This window comes from Pristiophorus japonicus, chromosome 2, assembly GCF_044704955.1.
Source record: "Pristiophorus japonicus isolate sPriJap1 chromosome 2, sPriJap1.hap1, whole genome shotgun sequence".
Lineage (NCBI taxonomy): Eukaryota > Metazoa > Chordata > Chondrichthyes > Pristiophoridae > Pristiophorus > Pristiophorus japonicus.
In genome coordinates, this window is record NC_091978.1 from 350388413 (window position 1) to 350410121 (window position 21709).

At 46.7% G+C, this 21709-nt stretch overlaps 1 protein-coding gene across 1 annotated transcript in view; it reads left to right on the forward strand.

Annotated features, from left to right (window-relative positions):
- The first annotated feature begins 1152 nt into the window (after positions 1-1152).
- The window catches only part of polr2b (RNA polymerase II subunit B), a 66875-nt gene continuing 46318 nt past the window's right edge, over positions 1153-21709 (forward strand). The window contains exon 1 of the mRNA XM_070872315.1: positions 1153-1323. Coding sequence (XP_070728416.1) covers positions 1299-1323 — 25 coding nt within the window. The 5' untranslated portion in view covers positions 1153-1298. The remainder of the gene's footprint in view (positions 1324-21709) is intronic.

Here is a 21709-nt window from a genome sequence, read left to right on the forward strand (position 1 = left end):
TGATCACACTCGACCAGCTCCATTGGGCGGGCCACATCGTCCACATGCCCGGCACCAGACTCCCAAAGCAAGCCCTCTACTCAGAATTCCTACATGGCAAGCGAGCCCCTGTTGGGCAAAGGAAACATTTCAAGGACACCCTCAAAGCCTCCTTGTTAAAGTGCAACATCCCCACCGGCACCTGGCAATCCCTGGCCTAAGACCGCCCTAAGTGGAGGAAGAGCATCCGGGAGGGCGCTAAGTACCTCGAGTCTCGTCGCCGAAAGCATGCAGAAACCAAACACAGACAGCGGAGAACCAGACTCCCCACCCACCCTTTCCTTCAACCACTGTCTGTCCCACCTGTGACAGACTGTAATTCCCGTATTGGAACTGTACATCATCATCACATGCAGTCCCTCGGAATTGAGGAAGACTTGTTTCCACTCCCTGAAGTGAGTTCTTTGGTGGCTGAACATTCCAATACGAGAGCCACAGACTCTGTCACAGGTGAGACAGATAGTCATTGAGGGAAGGGGTGGGTGGGACTGGTTTGTCGCATGCTCTATCCGTTGCCTGCACTTGATTTCTGCATGCTCTCAGCATTGAGACTCGAGATGGTCAGCGCCCTCTCGGATGCACTTCCTCCACTTAGGTACGGTCTTGGGCCAGGGACTCCCAGGTGTCAGTGGGGATGTCGCACTTTATCAGGGAGGCTTTGAGGGTGTCGTTGTAATGTTTCCACTGCCCACCTGTACAGTCACCTGAGAACTCACTTTTAGAGTGGAGGCAAGTCTTCCTCGAGTTCGAGGGACTGCCTATGATAATGACGGGGCCCTCCCCCTCTGTGTGTCTGTGTATATATCCCACATACAGGGCCCTACCCCTCTGTGTTTATATCCCTGGTACAGAGACCTACCCCTATGTGTATATATCCACATACAGGGCCCTACTTCTCTGTCTGTCTGTGTATATATGTACCTACCCCTCTGTGTGTCTGTGTATATATCCCACATACAGGGCCCTACCCCTCTGTGTTTATATCCCTGGTACAGAGACCTACCCCTATGTGTATATATCCACATACAGGGCCCTACTTCTCTGTCTGTCTGTCTGTGTATATATGTACCTACCCCTCTGTGTGTCTGTGTTTATATCCCAGATACAGTGGGTTGGAAGCGGCGGCGCATGCGCATTGCTCAGTGAAGCGGGTCGGCAGCTGGGGCCTGCGGATTCAATCTGAGTCCATCCGCACGGTTAGCCCATCGGTTTCAGCCGCTTTCTAGCCGAGCCCCGCTCACTCGCAACAGGGCATCAATATGTATGATCCGGACGAGGGCGAGGGTGAGTCTTGTTCTTGAACTTTAATCCGTGGATTTGTGATGTTGGATAAAGAAAATGGCGGCGGCCAAACCGTCCGGCCCCCGGGACCGCTGGCGGGTCGGAAACCCAGCTCAGCCCGGGGCCCAGCAACCGGTGCAAGCCCAGCCCAGCCCGGCTCTCACTCACTGTTGAGCCTGCAGGCGCTGTCAGTGGGATTGTTTTCCCACGGGGACCAGGAAGGCCACACAAACTGGCAGCCGCCATCGTCACTGAGCTAAGTGCTCACTGACCAGAGAAACCAGGCTATTTGCACGGTTTCGTTGATGACATTTGTAGTTAATTGCATTTTTGGTGGAGTGCAGATCTGCAGAATGGCGTCCAACGCACCCCCTTTTTTGTTGAATGCAAATTTGTAAACTTCCCCCATACAAACATAATCAGCCGTGGCTCAGTGGATAGCATTCTGAGGCAGGAGATTGTCGGTTCAAGTCCCACTCCAGAGACTTGAGCACATAATCCAGGTTGACATTTCAGCCCATCATCATCATAGGCAGTCCCTCGGAATCGAGGAAGACTTGCTTCTACTCCTAAAGAGTTCTTTGATGGCTGAACAGTCCGATACGAGAGCCACAGACCCTGTTACAGGTGGGACAGACGTTCGTCGAGGGAAGGGGTCGGTGGGGCTGGATTGCCGCGCGCTCCTTCCGCTGCCTGCGCTTGGCCGCTTCGCTCTTTGCGTTGAGACTCGAAGAGCTCGGCGCCCTCCCGGTGCACTTTCTCCACCTCTGGCCGTCTTCAGCCAGGGTCTCCCAGGTGTCAGTGGCGATGTCGCATTTTACCAGGGAGGCTTTGAGGGTGTCCTTATAACGTTTCCGCTGTCCTCCTTTGGCTCGTTTACCATGAAGGAGCTCCGCATAAAGCATTTGCTTAGGGAGTCTCGTATCTGGCATGCGAACTATGTGGCCTGCCCAGCGAAGCTGATCGAGTGTGGTCAGTGCTTCAATACTGGGGATGTTAGCCTGATCGAGGACACTGATGTTGGTGCGCCTGTCCTCCCACGGGATTTGCAGGATCTTGCGGAGACATCGTTGGTGATATATCTCTCCAGCGACTTGAGGTGCCTTCTATACATGTCGTCCATGCCTCTGATCCATACAGGAGGGTGGGTATTACTATGGCCCTGTAGACCACGAGCTTGGTGGTAGATTTGAGGGCCTGGTCTTCAAACACTCTTTTCCTCAGACGGCCGAAGGCTGCACTGGCGCACCTGGAGGCGATGTGGAATCTCCGCATCAATGTCTGCCTTTGTTGATAAGAGGCTCCCGAGATATGGGAAATGGTCCACGTTGTCGAGGGCAGCACCGTGAATCTTGATGATTGGAGGGCAGTGCTGTGCGGCGGTGACACCGGCGGTGACTTAAGCCTACCACTGAGAGAGTGCTGCATTGTCAGGGGTGCCGTCTTTCGGAGGAGATGTTAAACCCGAGAGTCCGTCTGCCCTCTCGGGGTGGCCGTAAAAGCCCAAGCCGCACTATTTGAAAAAGAGCAGGAGAGTTCTCCTCTGTGTACTAGCCAATATTTATCCCTCATCCCTCATCACTAAAACAGATTATGTGGTCATTATCACATTACTGTTGATAATGCTACTATTTGTGGGATCTGGCTTCCTGCATTACAATACTCAGCCATGATCTTTTTGAATGGCGGAGCAGGCTCGAGGGGCTAGATGGCCTGCTCCTGTTCCTAATTCTTATGTTCAAAGTACTTGGTTGTAAAGTACTTTGGGACACCCTAAGGCTGTGAAAGGTGCTATATAAATAAAGTATTTTTCCAGATGTATGTGAAGGACCTGTGTGGTTACAGTCAAAATATGTGCCTTATTAGTCAGGTTTTGTTTGCTGTGGTGGCCTGTTTGTTATGGTGCTCTACCACAGGAGCAGACCATTCAGCTCATCATGCCTCGCAACCATCTACCCTTTCGCCCTCCATTCATCATGATACTTCTGCAGCTGCTGATCTGCTCAATCATACACTTACCTCCACCTTTCATGCCCTTGTTCTCAGTAAAACCCTTATCTCTCCCACCCTGGTTGTTCCACTTAGTAAGGCCCCTATCTTTGCTTTCTAAAGTCCAAGGAAATCAGATTTGAACATTTATGGTGCTCAACTGGTTTAGCCATTCACGCCAGATCAGGGTGGACCACATCAAGCACTATCGGGCCAAACTGCAAAAACGTCTTACTGGATCATCCTGAAATGCTCTACTATAAACTGACCATTCAGCTGCCTCTGCCACATTCAGGTGCCTCTGTCATTGAATTACTGTATACAGTATACAGATGGCGCTTGCGTTTGTGCAAACTCGGAGGCCGAACTCCAAACCATCGTTGACACCGTCACTGAAGTGTATGAGAGACTGGGCCTTGCACTAAACATCCGTAATGCAAAGGTCCGCTATCAACCTGCCCCCGCTACACAGTACTGCCTCGTGATTATCAAGATCCATGACGAGACCTTGGACAACGTGGACCACTTTGGGAAGCATTCTGTCAGCGAGGACCGACATTGATGACTAAATCCAACACCGCCTTCAGTATGCCAGCGCAGCCTTCGGTCACCTGAGGAAAAGGGTGTTTGAAGATCAAGCTCATGGTCTATCGAGCAGTAGTGAAACCTATCCTATATGCTTCAGAGACATGGACATCATCATCATAGGCAGTCCCTTGGAATCGAGGAAAACTTGCTTCCACTCCTAAAGTAAGTCCTTTGGTGGCTGAACGGTCCAATACGAGAGCCACAGACCCTGTCACAGGTGGGACAGACATTCGTCGGGGTGGGGGGGGGGTCTGATTTGACGCACACTCCTTCCGCTGCCTGCGCCTGACCACTTCACGCTCGCGGCGTTGAGATTCGAAGAGCTCAACGCCCTCCCGGATGCATTTCCTCCACCTAGGGCAGTCTTCGGCCAGGGACTCCCAGGTGTCAGTGGTGATGTCGCAGTACAGTGGGCACCTCAAAGCTTGGGGAGAAGTACCACCGACGCTGCCTCCGTAAAATCCTGCAAATCCTTTGGCAGGATAGGCGTAACAACATCAATTTTCTCTCGGGCCAACATCCCCGGCATTGATCACACTCAATTAGCCCCGATGGATGGGTCACGTCCGCATGCCTGATACAAGACTCCCGAAACAAGCACTCTACTCCGTTATGGCAAGCGAGTCCCAGGAGGGCAGAGAAAATGTATCAAGGATGCCCTCAAAGCCTCCTTGGAAAAAATGTAATATCCCCACCGACTCTTGGGAATCACTGGCCCAAGACTGCTCAAAGTAGAGGAGAAGCATCTGAGAAGGTGAACACTTTGTTTGAGTTTCTCTGTTGAGAACATGTGGAAGCCAAGTACAAGCAGTGGAAGGAGCGTACGACAATCCAAGCACCTGCCCCACATGTGACAGAGTCCCGTATTAGTCACCTTAGCACTCGTATTAGTGTGGAAGCAAGTCATCCTCAACTCTAGAGGACTGCCTAAGAAGACGACTCCCTTCACCTTGCCCACCAACCCAAGCTTCCCTCAAGGTTTCCCCTGTCCTTGCCCTGAATGTGCATCATTCTCCAGTTTACTCCTATCTCCCCACATGACCTCTCTGAGCTCACCTTGTCCATAAAACCCACCTCCTGCTCTCCCGACCTTATTCCCACTAAACTGCTGACCATGCAACTTTCCTTCCTGACTCCCATGCTAGCTGGTATTGTAAATGATTCCCTCTCCTTGGGTAATGTCCCCTTCCCTTGTAAGTCTATCATCCTCACTATTATTCCCTCTAATTATTTTTCGCGCGCCATCCTTTTAAACTTGCTGCAACGGCCGTGCATGGAGAAACAGTTAATGTTTCAGGTCGGTGACCTTTCATCGACCTGAAGCGTTAACTGGTTCTTCGCAGATGCTGCCTGACCTGTTGAGTATTTCTAGCATTTTCTGTTTTATTCAAGGAAATCTATTGATCATTTAGTCAATGTGCACCACGGTGATACCTCTGCTGACCAAGTCCTGTAGGACATAACATAAAAAATAGGAGCAGGAGTAGGCCATTTAGCTCCTCCAGCCTGCTCCGCTATTTAAGATCATGGCTGATCTAATCTTGGGCTCAGCTCCACTTCCCTGCCTGCTCCCCATAACACTTCACTCCCTTATCGCTCAAAAATATGTGTCTCCGTCTTAAATATATTCAGTGACCCAGCCTCCATAGCTCTCTGGGGCAGAGATTTTACAGATTTATAACCCTCTGAGAAGAAATTCCTCCTCATCTACGTTCTAAATGGATGACCCCCTATTCTGAAACTATGCCCCCTAGTTCTGGATTCCCCATGAGGGGAAACATTCTCTCTGCATCTACCTTGTCGAGCCCCCTCAGTATCTTATGTTTCAGTAAGATCACTTCTCATTCTTCTAAACTCCAATGAGTATAGGCCCAACCTGCTCAACCTTTCTTCATAAGTCGACCCCTTAATCTCAAATTAACCGAGTGAACCTTCTCTGAACTGCCTCCAATGCAAATATATCCCACCTTGAATAAGGAGACCAAAACTGTATGCAGTACTCTAGGTGCAGCCTCACCAATACCCTGTACAGTTAAAGCAGGACTTCCCTGCTTTTATGCTCTGTCCCCCTTGTAATAAAGGCTAACATTTCATTTGCCTTCTTGATTACTTGCTGTACCTGCATACTAACTTTTTGTGTTTCATGCACAAGGACCCCCAGGTCCCTCTGTACTGCACCATTTTGTAATTCCTCTCCATTTAAATAATAATTTGCTTTTTATTTTTCCTGCTAAAGTGGATAACTCACACTTTCCCACATTATATTCCATCTGCCAAATATTTGCCCAATCACTCAGCCTGTTTATATCCTTTGCAGATTTTTTGTAACCTCCTCACATAAGACATAGGTTGCCATAGTGGACCTGAGTCAGGTGGTAAGGGGGCCAGCACAAAGAATGATCCTCACCAACCTAACCTATCACAGGTATATTTGTCCACGATAATACTGGTGGGTGTGATGACTGTACAGTCCTGGTGATGACTCACTCGTCATCAAGGACATCCTTGAACATGTAGTGTACCTAAAATTATGAAGGTTTTGATAGGGTGAATAGGGAAAGACTTTGTTCTCTAAATGGGGCATCATCAATTTGCAATTGTCACTGAGTGTGAGGAGAGGGATTAGGAGAAATGTCTTCACACAAAGGGTCGTGGAGGAAGAGCATCCGGGAGGGCGCTGAGCACCTCGAGTCTTGTCACCGAGAGCATGCAGAAAACAAGCGCAGGCAGCGGAAGGAGCGTGCGGCAAACCAAACTCCCCCACCCGCCATTTCCTTCAACGACTGTCTATCCCACCTGTGACAGAGACTGTAATTCCCGTATTGGATTGTACAGTTACCCGAGAACTCAGAGTGGAATTGCTTCCTCAATTTCGAGGGATTGCCTATGATGATGTTGTATTGTAGACTGATTTTGCTATGGGGTGGGGTGAAATTGGATATATATTTGACTCAGGTGATGGTGCAAGGCTATGGGGTGAGATTAGATTTGGATTGTCCCAGCAATGAGCCAAATGACGACCTCTGTGCTGTAAATTTCTATAGGTTGCTGGACCAGTGCATTTCACAACCTGCTAACCTGGGATCTGTGCTCTATCCCTGGTTAGCTTCCCTCACTGTTGCATACTGTACTGGTTTCAGTGACCTAACCACCAATATTACAGATTCCCCATTTGTGTTATGTCATATAGCCTAAAAACGATTAGTTTGCATTCTTACTGAATAACATTATCGACCAAGAAATTGTCTCGCTCTCAAATTTGCACTCTCTATTTGCACTACCTTCCTAGTAGGTTATTCTGAATATTCACCACCCTCTGTGAAATTATATCTTAAAATGAGAAATGGAGAACACATAGTTAAGCTTGAAGCCATGTCCCCTTGTTCTAGAGCTTTTGTTAATAATGAATATTGCTCTGGGATCCAGTTTAGCGATCTATATATAGTCTTAAGTACCTCGTGTCTGAACCACCTTTTTTCCAGTGTAAGCATCCATAGTAGCAGCAGTCTGTCCTGTTGGTACAGATACCCAATCCCCATTTATCGACTTAGCTGCCCTTGTACTCCCTCCTACACAACAACTTGTATTTATATAGCGCCTTTAAAGTAGTAAACGTCCCAAGGCGCTTCACAGGAGTGTTATAAGGTTATTTAAAAAAAAAAAAAAAAATTTGACACCGAGCCAGATAAGTAGTTGTTACGGCAGATGACCAAAAGCTTGGTCAAAGATTTTAAGGAGCGTCTTGAAGGAGGAAAGAGAGGCGGACAAATTTAGGGAGGGAGTTCCAGAGCTTGGGGCCGAGGCAGCTGAAGGCACGGCTGAGCAATAGTTGAGCAGTTATAATTGGGGATGCTCAAGAGGGCAGAATTTGAGCAGCGCCGATATCTTGTGGTGGGGGTATGGTGGTGGGGTGGGGTGGGTTTGTAAGGCTGAGGGAGATTAGAGATATAGAGAGGGGCGAGGTCATGGATGGATTTGTAAACAAGGATGAGAATTTTGAAATCGAGGCGTTGCTTAACTGTGAGCCACTGTAGGTCAGCAAGCATAGGGGTGAGCGGGACTTGGTGTGAGTTAGGATATGGGCTGCCGAGTTTTGGATGACCTGTAGTAGAATGTGGGAGGCCAGCCAGGAGTGCGTTGGAGTAGCCAAGTCAAGAGGTAACAAAGGCATGGATAAGGGCTTCAGCAACAGATGAACTGAAGCAGGGGCAGAGATGGGCAATGTTACGGAGGTGGAAATAGGCGGTTTTAGTTATGCCGCTGATATGTGACCGGTAGTTCATTTCAGGGTCTGGCCACATATGACACCTAGGTTGTGAACAGTCCCCAGATTCTGGGGAGAGGGATGTAGTTGGTGGCTAGGGAACGCAGTTTGTGGCGGGGACCAAAGACAATGGCTTCGTTCTTCCCAATATTTAATTGGGAAGGTTGATGTCCTGTGCTCACAACTACACATATAGTTCTCTGCTCACCAACATGCCAGTTAGGTAATATTTCTATTGGTGACGAGCCAGCAGAAGAGTTGGCTCTGTAGTAATGCAAACTAGACTTCCTTTTTGTATTTAATTTGTGGTGCAAGGCATTCAGCCTCAAACATGGGAACTGAAATTAGAATTCATAGTAGTTTGATTACAGTTATAATGCATTTTATGTCACTATACATCAATACAAAGTGAGATCTTTGCAATGTGCAATAAACATGTCAAACACACATTTCATAACCCACAGAGTAACCTTCCAAACGTCCTTTCACTCAAAATCTAAGCCTTTTTGATGCGTTCATAATTTTAAAATCAACAAAACTGTGTTTAAATAGATTTGCAATCTGTCATCCTGATCAATTTCCACTCATTTCTCCAGCATTGACGGTCCCCAAAGTTGCACCAAACCTGGGGGTGAGTGTATAGAAAGGCTAGAACAAAAGTGAAGTTTTAAAGAGGTATATATATCATCAATGTAGGAGAGAATGATACAGAAGAATATTGATAATTATAAAAGTATAAAAGGAATCAAAACAACTACGAAGGTTAAGAGGTGTTTCTGCGGCTGCAGACGTGACACCAGGATGGCATGTTGCCTCCTGGTGCCAGGGTCAAGGATGTCACCGAGTGGCTGCAAGACATTCTGGGGGGGGAGAAGGAGAACAGCCAGAAGTCATGGTCCATATAGGTACCAATGACATAGGTAGAAAGAGGGATGAGGTCCTGCAGGCAGAGTTTAGGGAGCTAGGAGAGAGATTAAAAAGCAGGACCTCGAAGGTAGTAATCTCTGGATTGCTGCCGGTGCCATGTGCTAGTGAGTACAGAAATAGGAGGATAGAGAAGATGAATACATGGCTGGAGAGATGGTGCAGGCAGGAGGGCTTTAGATTCCTGAGGTATTGGGACCGTTTCTGGGGAGGTGGGGCCTGTACAAGCCGGATGGGTTGCACCTCAACAGAGCCGGGACCATGATCCTAATGAGAGGTTTTGCTAATGCTGTTGGGGAGGCTTTAACCTAGCTTGGCAGGGGGGTGGGAACTGGAGAATAGATTCAGTGGGGAGAGAAGCAAAGCTGGAATTGGGCAGCGTAGAAGTAGAAAGTGAATTTGGAACACAGAGGAAACGAGGACTAGAATATAGACAACAGGGGAGTTTGGCAATACTAAATGGTATATACTTCAATGCAAGGAATATAGGAAATAAGGCAGATGAGCTGAGAGCACAGATTGACATTTGGGAGTACAATCTAGCTATTACTGAGACATGACTGAAAGGAGGGCAGGTATGGCAGCTCAACATTCCTGGTTACACGGTTTTCAGACGATATAGAGAAGGGGGTAAAAAAGGAGTGGGGGTCGCAGTATTGATTAAAGAAACAATTACAGCTGTGAGAAAGGATGATATGTTAGAGAGGTCATCAAAGGAGGCCATATGGGTTAAATGAAAGAACAAAAATGGGGCGATCACACTACTGGGAGTGTACTATAGACCCCCCAAGCAGTCAGAGAGAGCTAGAAGAACAAATATGTGGGAAAATTGCTGCAAAGTGCAAAAACTATAGAGCTGTAATAGTGGGGGATTTCAACTACCCTAATATTAACTGGGAAAAAGGTAGTGAGGTATAGAGGGTGTGGAGTTCCTGAAATACATTCAGGAGAACTTCTTTAGCTAGTATGTAACAAGCCCAACAAGGGAGGGGCAGTTCTGTACTTGGTTTTGGGGAATGAAGAGGGACAGATAGAAGGGGTATCAGTGGGAGAGCATTTTGGTGCTACTGATCATAATTCAGTAAGATTTAGGGTAGTCATGGAAAAGGACAAAGATGGACCAGGAATAAAATTTCTCAATTGGGGTAAAGCCAATTTTGCTGAGCTGAGATGGGATTTGACCAAAGTGGATGGGAAACGGCTACTTGATGGTAAATGTGTCGGAGCAGTGGAAGGCATTCAAGAAGGAGATCCTGAGGGTACAGAGCAAGTATGTTCCCTTAAAAGAAGGGTAGGGCTAACAAATCTAGAGCCCCCTGGCTGTCCAGGGACATGCAGGGTAAGATAAAGAGAAGCTTATGACAGATACTGGGAATTCAACACTCTAGAGGAGTATAAGAAGTGCAGGGATGCAATTAAAAAAGATATCAGGAAAGCAAAGCGCGAGCATGAAAGAATGTTGGCAAGTAAAATCAGGGAAAACCCAAATATGTTTTATAAATACATTAAGAGCAAGAGGTTCACTAGAGAAAGAGTGGAGCCTATTGGAGACCATAAAGGAAATCTGTGTGTGAAGGTGGAAGACATGGATAGGATTTTTAATGAATACTTTGCATCCATTTTCACAAAAGAGAGGGGCGATGCAGACTTTGCAATGAGGGAGGAGGAATGTGAAATATTAGACGAGATAAACAGAGTGCGAGAGGAAGCAGCTTTGAACGTGGATAAATCCCCAGGCCCGGATTAAATGCATCCAGACTAAGAGAAGCAAAAGGGGAAATAGCAGAGGCTCTGACCATCATTTTCCAACTCTCTCTGGCTACAGGTGTGGTGCCAGAGGACTGGAGAACTGCTAATGTTGTACCTTTGTTTAAAAAGTGAGAAAGGGATAGACAGAGTAATTACAGGCCAGTCAGCCTAACCTCAGTGGTGGAAAATTATTGGAAATAATCCTGAAGGACAGGATAAGTCTTCATTTGGAAAATCAAGGATTAATCAAGGGCAATCAACATGGATTTGTCAAGGGAAGGTCTTGTCTGACTAACTTGATTGACTGTTTCGAGGCGGTAACCAGGAGAGTCGATGAGGGCAGTGCGTATGATGTAGTGTATATGGATTTTAGCAAAGCTTTTGATAATGCCCCACATGGAAGACTAGTCACAAAAGTAATAGCTCATGGGATCCAGGGCAAAGTGGCAAGTTGGATCTAAAATTGGCTCAGAGGCAGGAAGCAAAGGGTAATGGGTGTTTTTGTGACTGGAAGGCTGTATCCATTGGGGTTCCGCAGGGCTCAGTGCTGGGTCCCTTGCTTTTTGTGGTATATATCAATGACTTGGACTCAAATGTTGGGGCCACGATTAAGAAGTTTGCAGATGATACAAAAATTGGCCGTATTGTTGATACGAGGAAGAAAGCTATAGACTGCAGGAAGATATCAATAGACTGGTCAGGTGGGCAGAATAGTGGCAAATGGAATTCAATCTGGATAAGTGTGAGGTAAAACATTTGGGGAGGTCTAACAAGGTCAGGGAAAACATGTTGAATGGTACGACACTGAAAAGTGTAGAAGAACAAAGGGACCTTGGAGTGCAGGTACACAGATCCCTGAAGGTAGCAGGCCAGGTAGATAAGGTGGTTAAGAAGGCATATGGAATACTTGCCTTTATTAGTTGAGGCATGGAATACAAGAACAAGGAGGTTATGCTTGAACTGAATAAAACACTGGTTAGGCTGCAGCTGGAGCTGCGGGTGGATTCACTCTGGAGCGTGCACGATGCTGAGAATGACGTGAATAGCACGTTTAGTGAGTTGGTCTTACCGCAGGAAAAGGATACACAGTCAGATAGGGAATGGATGACCAACAGGAAGAGAAGTGCAGGGGTCCTCTGCGGTCATCCCCCTGCAAAACAGATACACCGCTTTGGGTACTGTTGAGGGGGATGACTCATCAGAGGAGGGCAGTAGCAGCCAAGTTCATGGCACCGTGGATGGCTCTGCTGCATAGGAGGGCAGGAAAAAGAGTGGGAGAGCTATAGTGATAGGGGATTCAATTGTAAGGGGAATAGATAGATGTTTCTGCGGCCGCAACCGTGACTGGTATGTTGCCTCCCTGATGCAAGGGTCAAGGACATCTCGGAGCGGGTGCAGGGCATTCTGAAAAGGGAGGGTGAACAGCTAGTTGTCATGGTGCATATAAGGTACCAACGATATAGGTTTTTAAAAAAAAAAAAGGGATGAGGTCCTAAAAGAGGAATTTAGGGAGCTAGGAGCTAAATTTAAAAAGTAGGACCTCAAAAGTAGTAATCTCAGGATTGCTACCAGTGCCACGTGCTAGTCAGAGTAGGAATCACAGGATAGCTCAGATGAATATGTGGCTTGAGGAGTGGTGCAGCAGGGAGGGATTCAAATTCCTGGGACATTGGAATCGGTTCTGGGGGAGGTGGGACCAGTACAAACCGGACGGTCTGCACCTGGGCAGGATCGGAACCAATGTCCCAGGGGGAGTGTTTGCTAGTGCTGTTGGGGAGGAGTTAAACTAATATGGCAGGGGGATGGGAACCTATGCAGGGAGACAGAGGGAAGTAGAATGGGGGCAGAAGCAAAAGATAGAAAGAAGAAAAGCAAAAGTGGGAGGGCAGAGAAAACTAAGGCAAAAAGCAAAAAGGGCCACATTGCAGCAAAACTCTAAAGGGGCAAAGTGTGTTAGAAAGACAAGCCTGAAGGCTCTGTGCCTCAATGCGAGGAGTATTCGGAATAAGATGGACGAATTAACTGCACCGATAGCAGTTAACGGGTATGATGTAATTGACATCACGGAGACATGGCTCCAGGGTGACCAAGGCTGGGAACTCAACATTCAGGGATATTCAACATTTAGGAAGGATAGACAGAAAGGAAAAGGAGGCAGGGTGGCATTGCTGGTTAAGGAGGAAATTAATGCAATAATAAGAAAGAACATTAGCTTGGATGATGTGGAATTGATCTGGGTGGAGCTGCGGAATACCAAGGGGCAGAAAACGCTAGTGGGAGTTGTGTACAGACCACTAAACAGTAGTAGTAAGGTTGGGGACAGCATCAAACAAGAAATTAGGGATGCATGCAATAAAGGTACAGCAGTTATCATGGGTGACTTTAATCTACATATTGATTGAGCTAACCAAACTGGTAGCAGTGCGGTGGAGGAGGATTTCCTGGAGTATATTAGGGATGGTTTTCTAGACCAAGATGTCGAGGAACGAACCAGGGAGCTGGCCATCCTAGACTGGGTGATGTGTAATGAGAAAGGACTAATTAGCAATCTTGTTATGCGAGACCCCTTGGGGAAGAGTGACCATAATATGGTAGAATTCTTTATTAGGATGGAGAGTGACACAGTTAATTCAGAAACTAGGGTCCTGAACTTAAGGAATGGTAACTTCGATGGTTTGAGGCGTGAATTGGCTAGAGTAGACTGGCAAATGATACTTAAAGGGTTGATGGTGGATAGGCAATGGCAAACATTTAAAGATCACATGGATGAACTCCAGCAACTGTACATCCCTGTCTGGAGTAAAAAATAAAAAGGGGAAGCTGGCTCAACCGTGGCTAACAAGGGAAATTAAATCCAAGGAAGAGGTATATAAATTGGCCAGAAAATGCAGCAGATCTGAGGACTGGGAGAAATTTAGAATTCAGCAGAGGACGACAAAGGGTTTAATCAAGAGTTGGTAAATAGAGTACGAGAAGAAGCTTGCCGGGAACATAAAAACTGACTGCAAAAGCTTCTATAGGTATGTGAAGACAAAAGTAGGTCCCTTGCAGTCGGATTCAGGTGAATTTATAATGGGGAACAAAGAAATGGCAGACCAATTGAACAAATACTTTGGTTCGGTTTTCACGAAGGAAGACACAAATAACCTTCCGGAAGTACTAGTGGACCGAGGGTCTAGTGAGAAGGAGGAACTGAAGGATATCCTTATCAGGCGGGAAGTTGTGTTAGGGAAATTGATGGGATTGAAGGCCGATAAATCCCAGGGGCCTGACCGTCTGCATCCCAGAGTACTTAAGGAAGTGGCCCTAGAAATAGTGGATGCATTGGTGATCATTTTCCAACAGTCTATTGACTCTGGATCAGTTCCTATGGACTGGAGGCTAGCTATAATGTACACCACTTTTTAAAAAGGGAGGGAGAGAGAAAGCGGGTAATTATAGACCGGTTAGCCTGACATCAGTGGTGGGGAAAATGTTGGAAACAATTATTAAGGATGAAATAGCAGCGCATTTGGAAAGCAGTGACAGGATCGGTCCAAGTCAGCATGGAGTTATGAAGGGGAAACCATGCTTGACAAATTTTCTGGAATTTTTTGAAGATGTAACTGGTGGAGTGGACAAGGGAGAACCAGTGGATGTGGTGTATTTGGACTTTCAAAAGGTTTTGACAAGGTCCCACACAAGAGATTGTTGTGCAAAATCAAAGCACATGGTATTGGGGGTACGATACTAACGTGGATAGAGAACTGGTTGGCAGACAGGAAGCAGAAAGTCAGGATAAACGGATCCTTTTCAGAATGGCAGACAGTGACTAGTGGAGTGCCACAGGGCTCAGTGCTAGGACCCCAGCTCTTTACAATATACATCAATGATTTGGATGAAGGAATTGAGTGTAATATCTCCAAGTTTGCAGATGACACTGAACTGGGTGGTGGTGTGAGCTGTGAGGAGAACACTAAGAGGCTGCAGGGTGACTTAGACAGGTTAGATGAGTGGGCAAATGCATGGCAGATGCAGTATAATGTGGATAAATGTGAGGTTATCCACTTTGGGGGCAAAAATGCAAAGACAGAATATTATCTGAATAAGGGGAGGTGCAACGAGACCTGGGTGTCATGGTTCATCAGTCATTGAAAGTTGCCATACAGGTACAGCAGGCGGTAAAGAAGGCAAATGGTATGTTGGCCTTCATAGCTAGGGGATTTGAGTATAGGAGCAGGGAAGTCTTACTGCAGTTGTACAGGGCCTTGGTGAGGCCTCACCTGGAATATTGTGTTCAGTTTTGGTCTCCTAATCTGAGGAAGGACATTCTTGCTATTGAGGGAGTGCAGCGAAGGTTCACCAGACTGATTCCTGGGATGGCTGGACTGACATATGAGGAGAGACTGGATCAACTGGGCCTTTATACATTGGAGTTTAGAAGAATGAGAGGCGATCTCGTAGAAACATACAAGATTCTGACTGGACGGGACAGGTTAGATGTGGGTAGATTGTTCCCGATGTTGGGGAAGTCCAGAACCAGGAGAGACAGTCTTAAGATAAGGGGTAGGTCATTTAGGACTGAGATGAGGAGAAACTTCTTCACTCAGAGTTGTTAACCTGTGGAATTTCCTACCGCAGAGAGTTGTTGATATCAGTTCATTAGATATATTCAAGAGGGAGTTAGATGTTGCCCTTACGGCTAAGGGGATCAAGGGGTATGGAGGGAAAGCAGGAAAGGGGTACTGAGGGAATGATCAGCCATGATCTTATTGAATGGTGCAGGCTTGAAGGGCCGAATGGCCTACTCCTGCACCTATTTTCTATGTTTCTATGTACTGTGTGCAGTTCTGGTCACCACATTACAGGAATCATGTGATTGCACTGGAAAGGGTGCCTGGAATGGAGAATTTTGGCTGAGGAAAGATTGGAGATGCTAGGTCTGGTTTCTTTGTAACAGAGAAGGCTAAGGGGAGACCTGATTGAGGTATATAACATTATGAGGGGTCTGGATAGAGTAGATAGGAAGGACCTGTTGCCCTTGACAGAGGGGTCAACAACCAGAGGGCATAGATTTCAAGTAATTGGGGGGAGGTTTAGAGGAGATACGAGGGGAAATTTCTTCACCCAGAGGGTGGTGGGGAGGTCTGGAACTCACTGCCTGAAAGGGTGGTAGAGGCAGAAACCCTCACCACATTTAAAAGATACTTAGATACGCACTTAAAGTGCGGTAACCTACAGGGCTATGGACCAGAACTGGAAAGTGGGATTAGACTGGATAGATCTTGGTGGGCCGAAATGACCTTCCGTGCTGTAAGTTTCTATGCTTCTATGATAAATACAAAGGGATGGCACCACTAAAAGACACCTTGAGGTAGTGAATGGCAGAGCTGCTTAATAAGCATTTCCTCAGTTTTTACAGAGGAAGGTGACTGTAGGAATACTTGAAGAGGAAGTGGAAGATCCAGTAATGAAGATAAATATTCAAAAGGAAGCTTACTGGGATTATAAGTAGAAAAGTACCCAAGCTCAAATGTGGTATGGAGGGTTGCAAACATTAAACCCGTGTTCAAGGAATGGGATAATCCTAGAGACCATAGATCTGCTGAAGAGAGAAAGACTTGCATTTATAATATTCTTACCTTGCACTCTGAGAAGCCAGTGGACAGAGAGGATAGAGGATTGGAGTTTAACCTCAGCCAGAGTTAGGCATTAGAGGGAGTTCAGTTATGTGGTACCATTAGACAGATTTATTTATTTTTTCTTCCTAAAATTAGTACCTGTGTGAAGTGAAGGAGAGAACTTTTGATTCTTGTGAATTGGTGCTACTGGGTGTTCAGATTAACATTGTTTCCAAATTTAAAATGTAAAGAGATGGCACGGGAGTGTTACATTTGGGCCATCATGGATCCTCAGTGTATGCTTGGAACAGCTCGTTTGCACTATGTGACGGAAAAATGAGTCTTTGGAGCAGAGGATCTCTATTTGAGCAAGATTTTTAAATATTTGTTCTCGTCCCTAATTGCACTTGTGATGGAGCTCATACAATGGCATTAGGTAGCAATTTCCAGGATATTGGCCCAATGACAATGAAAAAAGGGTGATATATGCCCAAGTTAGGATTGTCTTACATTTGGAAGGAAACTTTGAGGTAATTGTGTACCCACATCATTGCTACTGATGTCCTTCTTGATGGTAGAGGTGGCAGGGGAGGATGTGCTGTCGAAATAACCTTTGAACATAAGAAAATAAGAAATAGGAGCAGGAGTAGCCCATTTGGCTACTCGAGCCTAGTCCGCCATTTGCTGTAGTGCATCATCTAGATAGCCACAAACAGCAGCCAAATAGTGCTGGTGATGGAGGGAGTGTACATTGAGTCCAGTGGCAGGGCACTGACCAAGTGAATATTTATATTGTATTCATCCTGTTTTTTTGTGGATAGGGCATATGAGCAATCTTCTGCGTTGTTGGATAGATGCCAGTGTCATAGCTATAGTGGAATGGTTGGCTCTGGCACACGAATGGTCAGCACTAATGCTGAGATATTGGCAGGGCACATAGCCTTTGTTCTGTCCACTGCACTCAGCTGTTTATTAAAATCATGTGGGAGTTGAGTATAGACCACTAAATAATAGTAGTGGTCGCTGGGGCGTGAGTCCGGGGATCAGCAGAGGCCTATAAAGGCTGCGAGAGGCAGTGGGAGTTCGTGGTCGCTGAGGCGTGAGTCCGGGGATTGGCAGAGGCCTATAAAGGCCGCGAGAGGCAGCGGGAGTTCGTGGTCGCTGAGGCGTGAGTCCGGGGATCGGCAGAGGCCTATAAAGGCCGCGAGAGGCAGCGGGAGTTCGTGGTTGCTGAGGCGTGAGTCCGGGGATCGGCAGTGGCCTATAAAGGCCGCGGGAGTTCGTGGTCACTGAGGCGTGCTTGTGCAGTTACAGGGAGAAGGCAAAAAAGTAGAAAGAAAACGAAAGGTGACGTCACAGCCAAGGGGGTAAGTGATTGGCTGGTGATTGGTAAGTAGTTTTTCTTTTTTTATATCAGTAAGTAACCTTTTAACATTGTTGTTGCTAATTTAAGTGTATCCAAGGATTAAGTCATGGCAGGACAGCTCGGCCACATGTTATGCTCCTCCTGTACTATGTGGGAAGTCAGGGACGCTTCCGGTGTCCCTGACGACTGTGTGCGGGAAGTGCATCCGCCTGCAGATCCTGACGGACCGCATTGCGGCACTGGAGCTGCGGGTGGACGAACTCTGGAGCATCCACGATGCTGAAAATTACGTGAATAGCACGTTTAGTGAATTGGTCATACCGCAGGTAAAGGATACACAGCCAGATAGGGGATGGAAGACCAACAGGAAGAGCAGTACAAGGACGGTAGTGCAGGGGTCCCCTGCGGTCATCCCCCTGCAAAACAGATACGCCGTTTTGGGTACTGTTGAGGGGGATGACTCATTAGGGGAGGGCAGCGGCAGCCAAGTTCATGGCACCATGACTGGCTCTGCTGCACAGGAGGGCAGGAAAAAGAGTGGGAGAGCGATAGTGATAGGGGATTCGATTGTATGGGGAATAGATAGACGTTTCTGCGGCAGCAACTGAGACTCCAGGATGGTATGTTGCCTCCCTGGTGCAAGGGTCAAGGATGTCTCGGAGCAGGTGCAGGACGTTCTGAAAAGCGAGGGTGAACAGCCAGTTGTCGTGGTGCATATAGGTACCAATGACATAGGTAAAAAAACGAGATGTGGTCCTACGAGACTAATTTAGGGAGCTAGGAGTTAAATTAAAAAGTAGGACCTCAAAATTGCTCAGGATTGCTACCAGTACCGCATGCTAATCAGAGTAGGAATCGCAGGATCGCTCAGATGAATACGTGGCTCGAGGTGTGGTGCAGAAGGGAGGGATTCAAATTCCTGGGACATTGGAACCGATTCTGGGGGAGGTGGGACCAGTACAAACCGGACGGTCTGCACCTGGGCAGGACCGGAACCAATGTCCTAGGGGGAGTGTTTGCGAGTGCTGTTAGGGAGGAGTTAAACTAATATGGCAGGGGGATGGGAACCTATGCAGGGAGACAAAGGGAAATAAAATGGAGTCAGAAGCAAAATATAGAAAGGAGAATAGTAAAAGTGGAGGGCAGAGAACAAAGAGGGCCACATTACCGCAAAATTCTAAAGGGGCAAAGTGTGTTTTAAAAAAAACAAGCCTGAAGGCTCTGTGCCTCATTGCGAGGAGTATTCGAAATAAGGTGGATGAATTAACTACGCAGATAGCAGTTAATGGATACGATGTGATTGGCATCACGGAGACATGGCTCCAGGGTGACCAAGGCTGGTAACTCAACATTCAAGGGTATTCAGCATTTAGGAAGGATAGACAGAAAGGAAAAGGAGGCGGGGTGGCGTTGCTGGTTAAAGAAGAAATCAATGCAATAGTAAGGAAGGATATTAGCCTGGATGATGTGGAATCGGTATGGGTGGAGCTGCGGAATTCCAAAGGGCAGAAAACGCTAGTGGGAGTTGTGTATAGACCACCAAACAGTAGTATGAGGTTGGGGACAGCATCAAACAAGAAATAAGGGATGTGTGCAATAAAGGTACAGCAGTAATCATGGGCGACTTTAATCTACATATTGATTGGGCTAACCTAACTGGTCGCAATGTTGTGGAGGAGGATTTCCTGGAGTGTATTAGGGATGGTTTTCCAGACCAATATGTCGAGGAACCAACCAGGGAGCTGGCCATCCTAGGTTGGGTGATGTGTAATGAGAAGGGACTAATTAGCAATCTTGTTGTGCAAGGCCCTTTGCGGAGAAGGTGACCATAATATGGTAGAATTCCTTATTAAGATGGAAAGTGACAAAGGGAGAAATTTAGAATTCAACAGAGAAGGACTAAGGATTTAATTAGGAGGGGGAAAATAGAGTATGAGAGGAAGCTTGCAGGGAATATAAAAACTGACTGCAAAAGCTTCTATAAATATGTGAAGAGAAATAGATTAGTGAAGACAAACATAGGTCCCTTGCATTCGGATTAAGGTGAATTTATAATGGGGAACAAAGAAATGGCAGACCAATTGAATCAATACTTCGGTTCTGTCTTCACGAAGGAAGATACAAATAACCTTCCGAAGGTACTAGGGGACAGTGGGTCTAATGAGAAGGAGGAACTGAAGGATATCCTTATTAGGCAGGAAATTGTGTTGGGGAAATTGATGGGATTGAAGGCCGATAAATCCCTGGGGCCTGATAGTCTGCATCCCAGAGTAATCCAGGAAGTGGCCCTAGAAATAGTGGATGCATTGGTGATCATTTTCCAACAGTCTTATCGACTCTGGATCAGTTCCTATGGACTGGAGGGTAGCTAATATAACACCACTTTTTAAAAAAGGAGGGAAAGAGAAAACGGGTAATTATAGACCGGTTAGCCTGACATCAGTAGTGGGGAAAATGTTGGAATCAATTATTAAAGATGAAATAGCAGCGCATTTGGAAAGCAGTGACAGGATCGGACCAAGTCAGCATGGATTTATGAAAGGGAATCTTCTGGAATTTTTTGAGGATGTAACTAGCAGAGTGGACAAGGGAGAACCAGTGGATGTGGTGTATTTGGACTTTCAAAAGGCTTTTGACAAGGTCCCGCACAAGAGATTGGTGTGCAAAATCAAAGCACATGGTATTGGGGGTAATATACTGATGTGGATAGGGAACTGGTTGGCAGCAGGAAGCAGAGAGTCGGGATAAACGGGTCCTTTTCAGAATGGCAGGCAGTGACTAGTGGAGTGCCGCAGGGCTCAGTGCTGGGACCCTAGCTCTTTACAATGTACATTAACGATTTAGATGAAGGAATAGAGTGTAATATCTCCAAGTTTGTGGATGACACTAAACTGGGTGGCGGTGTGAGCTGTGAGGAGGACGCTAAGAGGCTGCAGGGTGACTTGGACAGGTTAGGTGAGTGGGCAAATACATGGCAGATGCAGTATAATGTGGATAAATGTGAGGTTATCCATTTTGGGGGCAAAAACACGAAGACAGAATATTATCTGAATGGCAGCAGACTAGGAAAAGGGGAGGTGCAATGAAACCTGGGTGTCATGGTCCATCAGTCACTGAAATTGGGCATGCAGGTACAGCAGGCGGTAAAGAAGGCAAATGGTATGTTGGCCTTCATAGCTAGGGGATTTGAATATAGAAGCAGGGAAGTCTTAATGCAGCTGTACAGGGCCTTAGTGAGGCCTCACCTGGAATATTGTGTTCAGTTTTGATCTCCTAGTCTGAGGAAGGATGTTCTTGCTATTGAGGGAGTGCAGCGAAGGTTCACCAGACTGATTCCAGGGATGGCTGGGCTGTCATATGAGGAGAGACTGGATCAACTGGGCCTTTATTCACTGGCGTTTAGAAGGATGAGAGGGGATCTCATAGAAACATATAAGATTCTGAAGGGACTGGACAGGATAGCTGCGGAAAGAATGTTCCCGATGTTGGGGAAGTCCAGAACCAGGGGACATAGTCTTAGGATAAGAGGTAGGCCATTTAGGACTGAGATGAGGAGAAACTTCTTCACTCAAGAGTTGTTAACCTGTGGAATTCCCTGCCGCAGAGAGTTGTTGATGCCAGTTCACTGGATATATTCAAGCGGGAGTTAGATATGGCCCTTACGGCTAAGGGGATCAAGGGATATGGAGAGAAAGCAGGAAAGGGTTACTGAAGGAATGATCAGCCATAATCTTATTGAATGGTGGTGCAGGCTTGAAGGGCCGAATGGCCTACTCCTGCACCTATTTTCTATGTTTCTATGAACCAAATCGGTTGAACACTGGTATTTATGATGATGGGGATCCCGGGAAGAGGTTAGATAAGATCATCCACTCAGTATTTTTGGCTGAGGATTCTTAGAAACCCTTC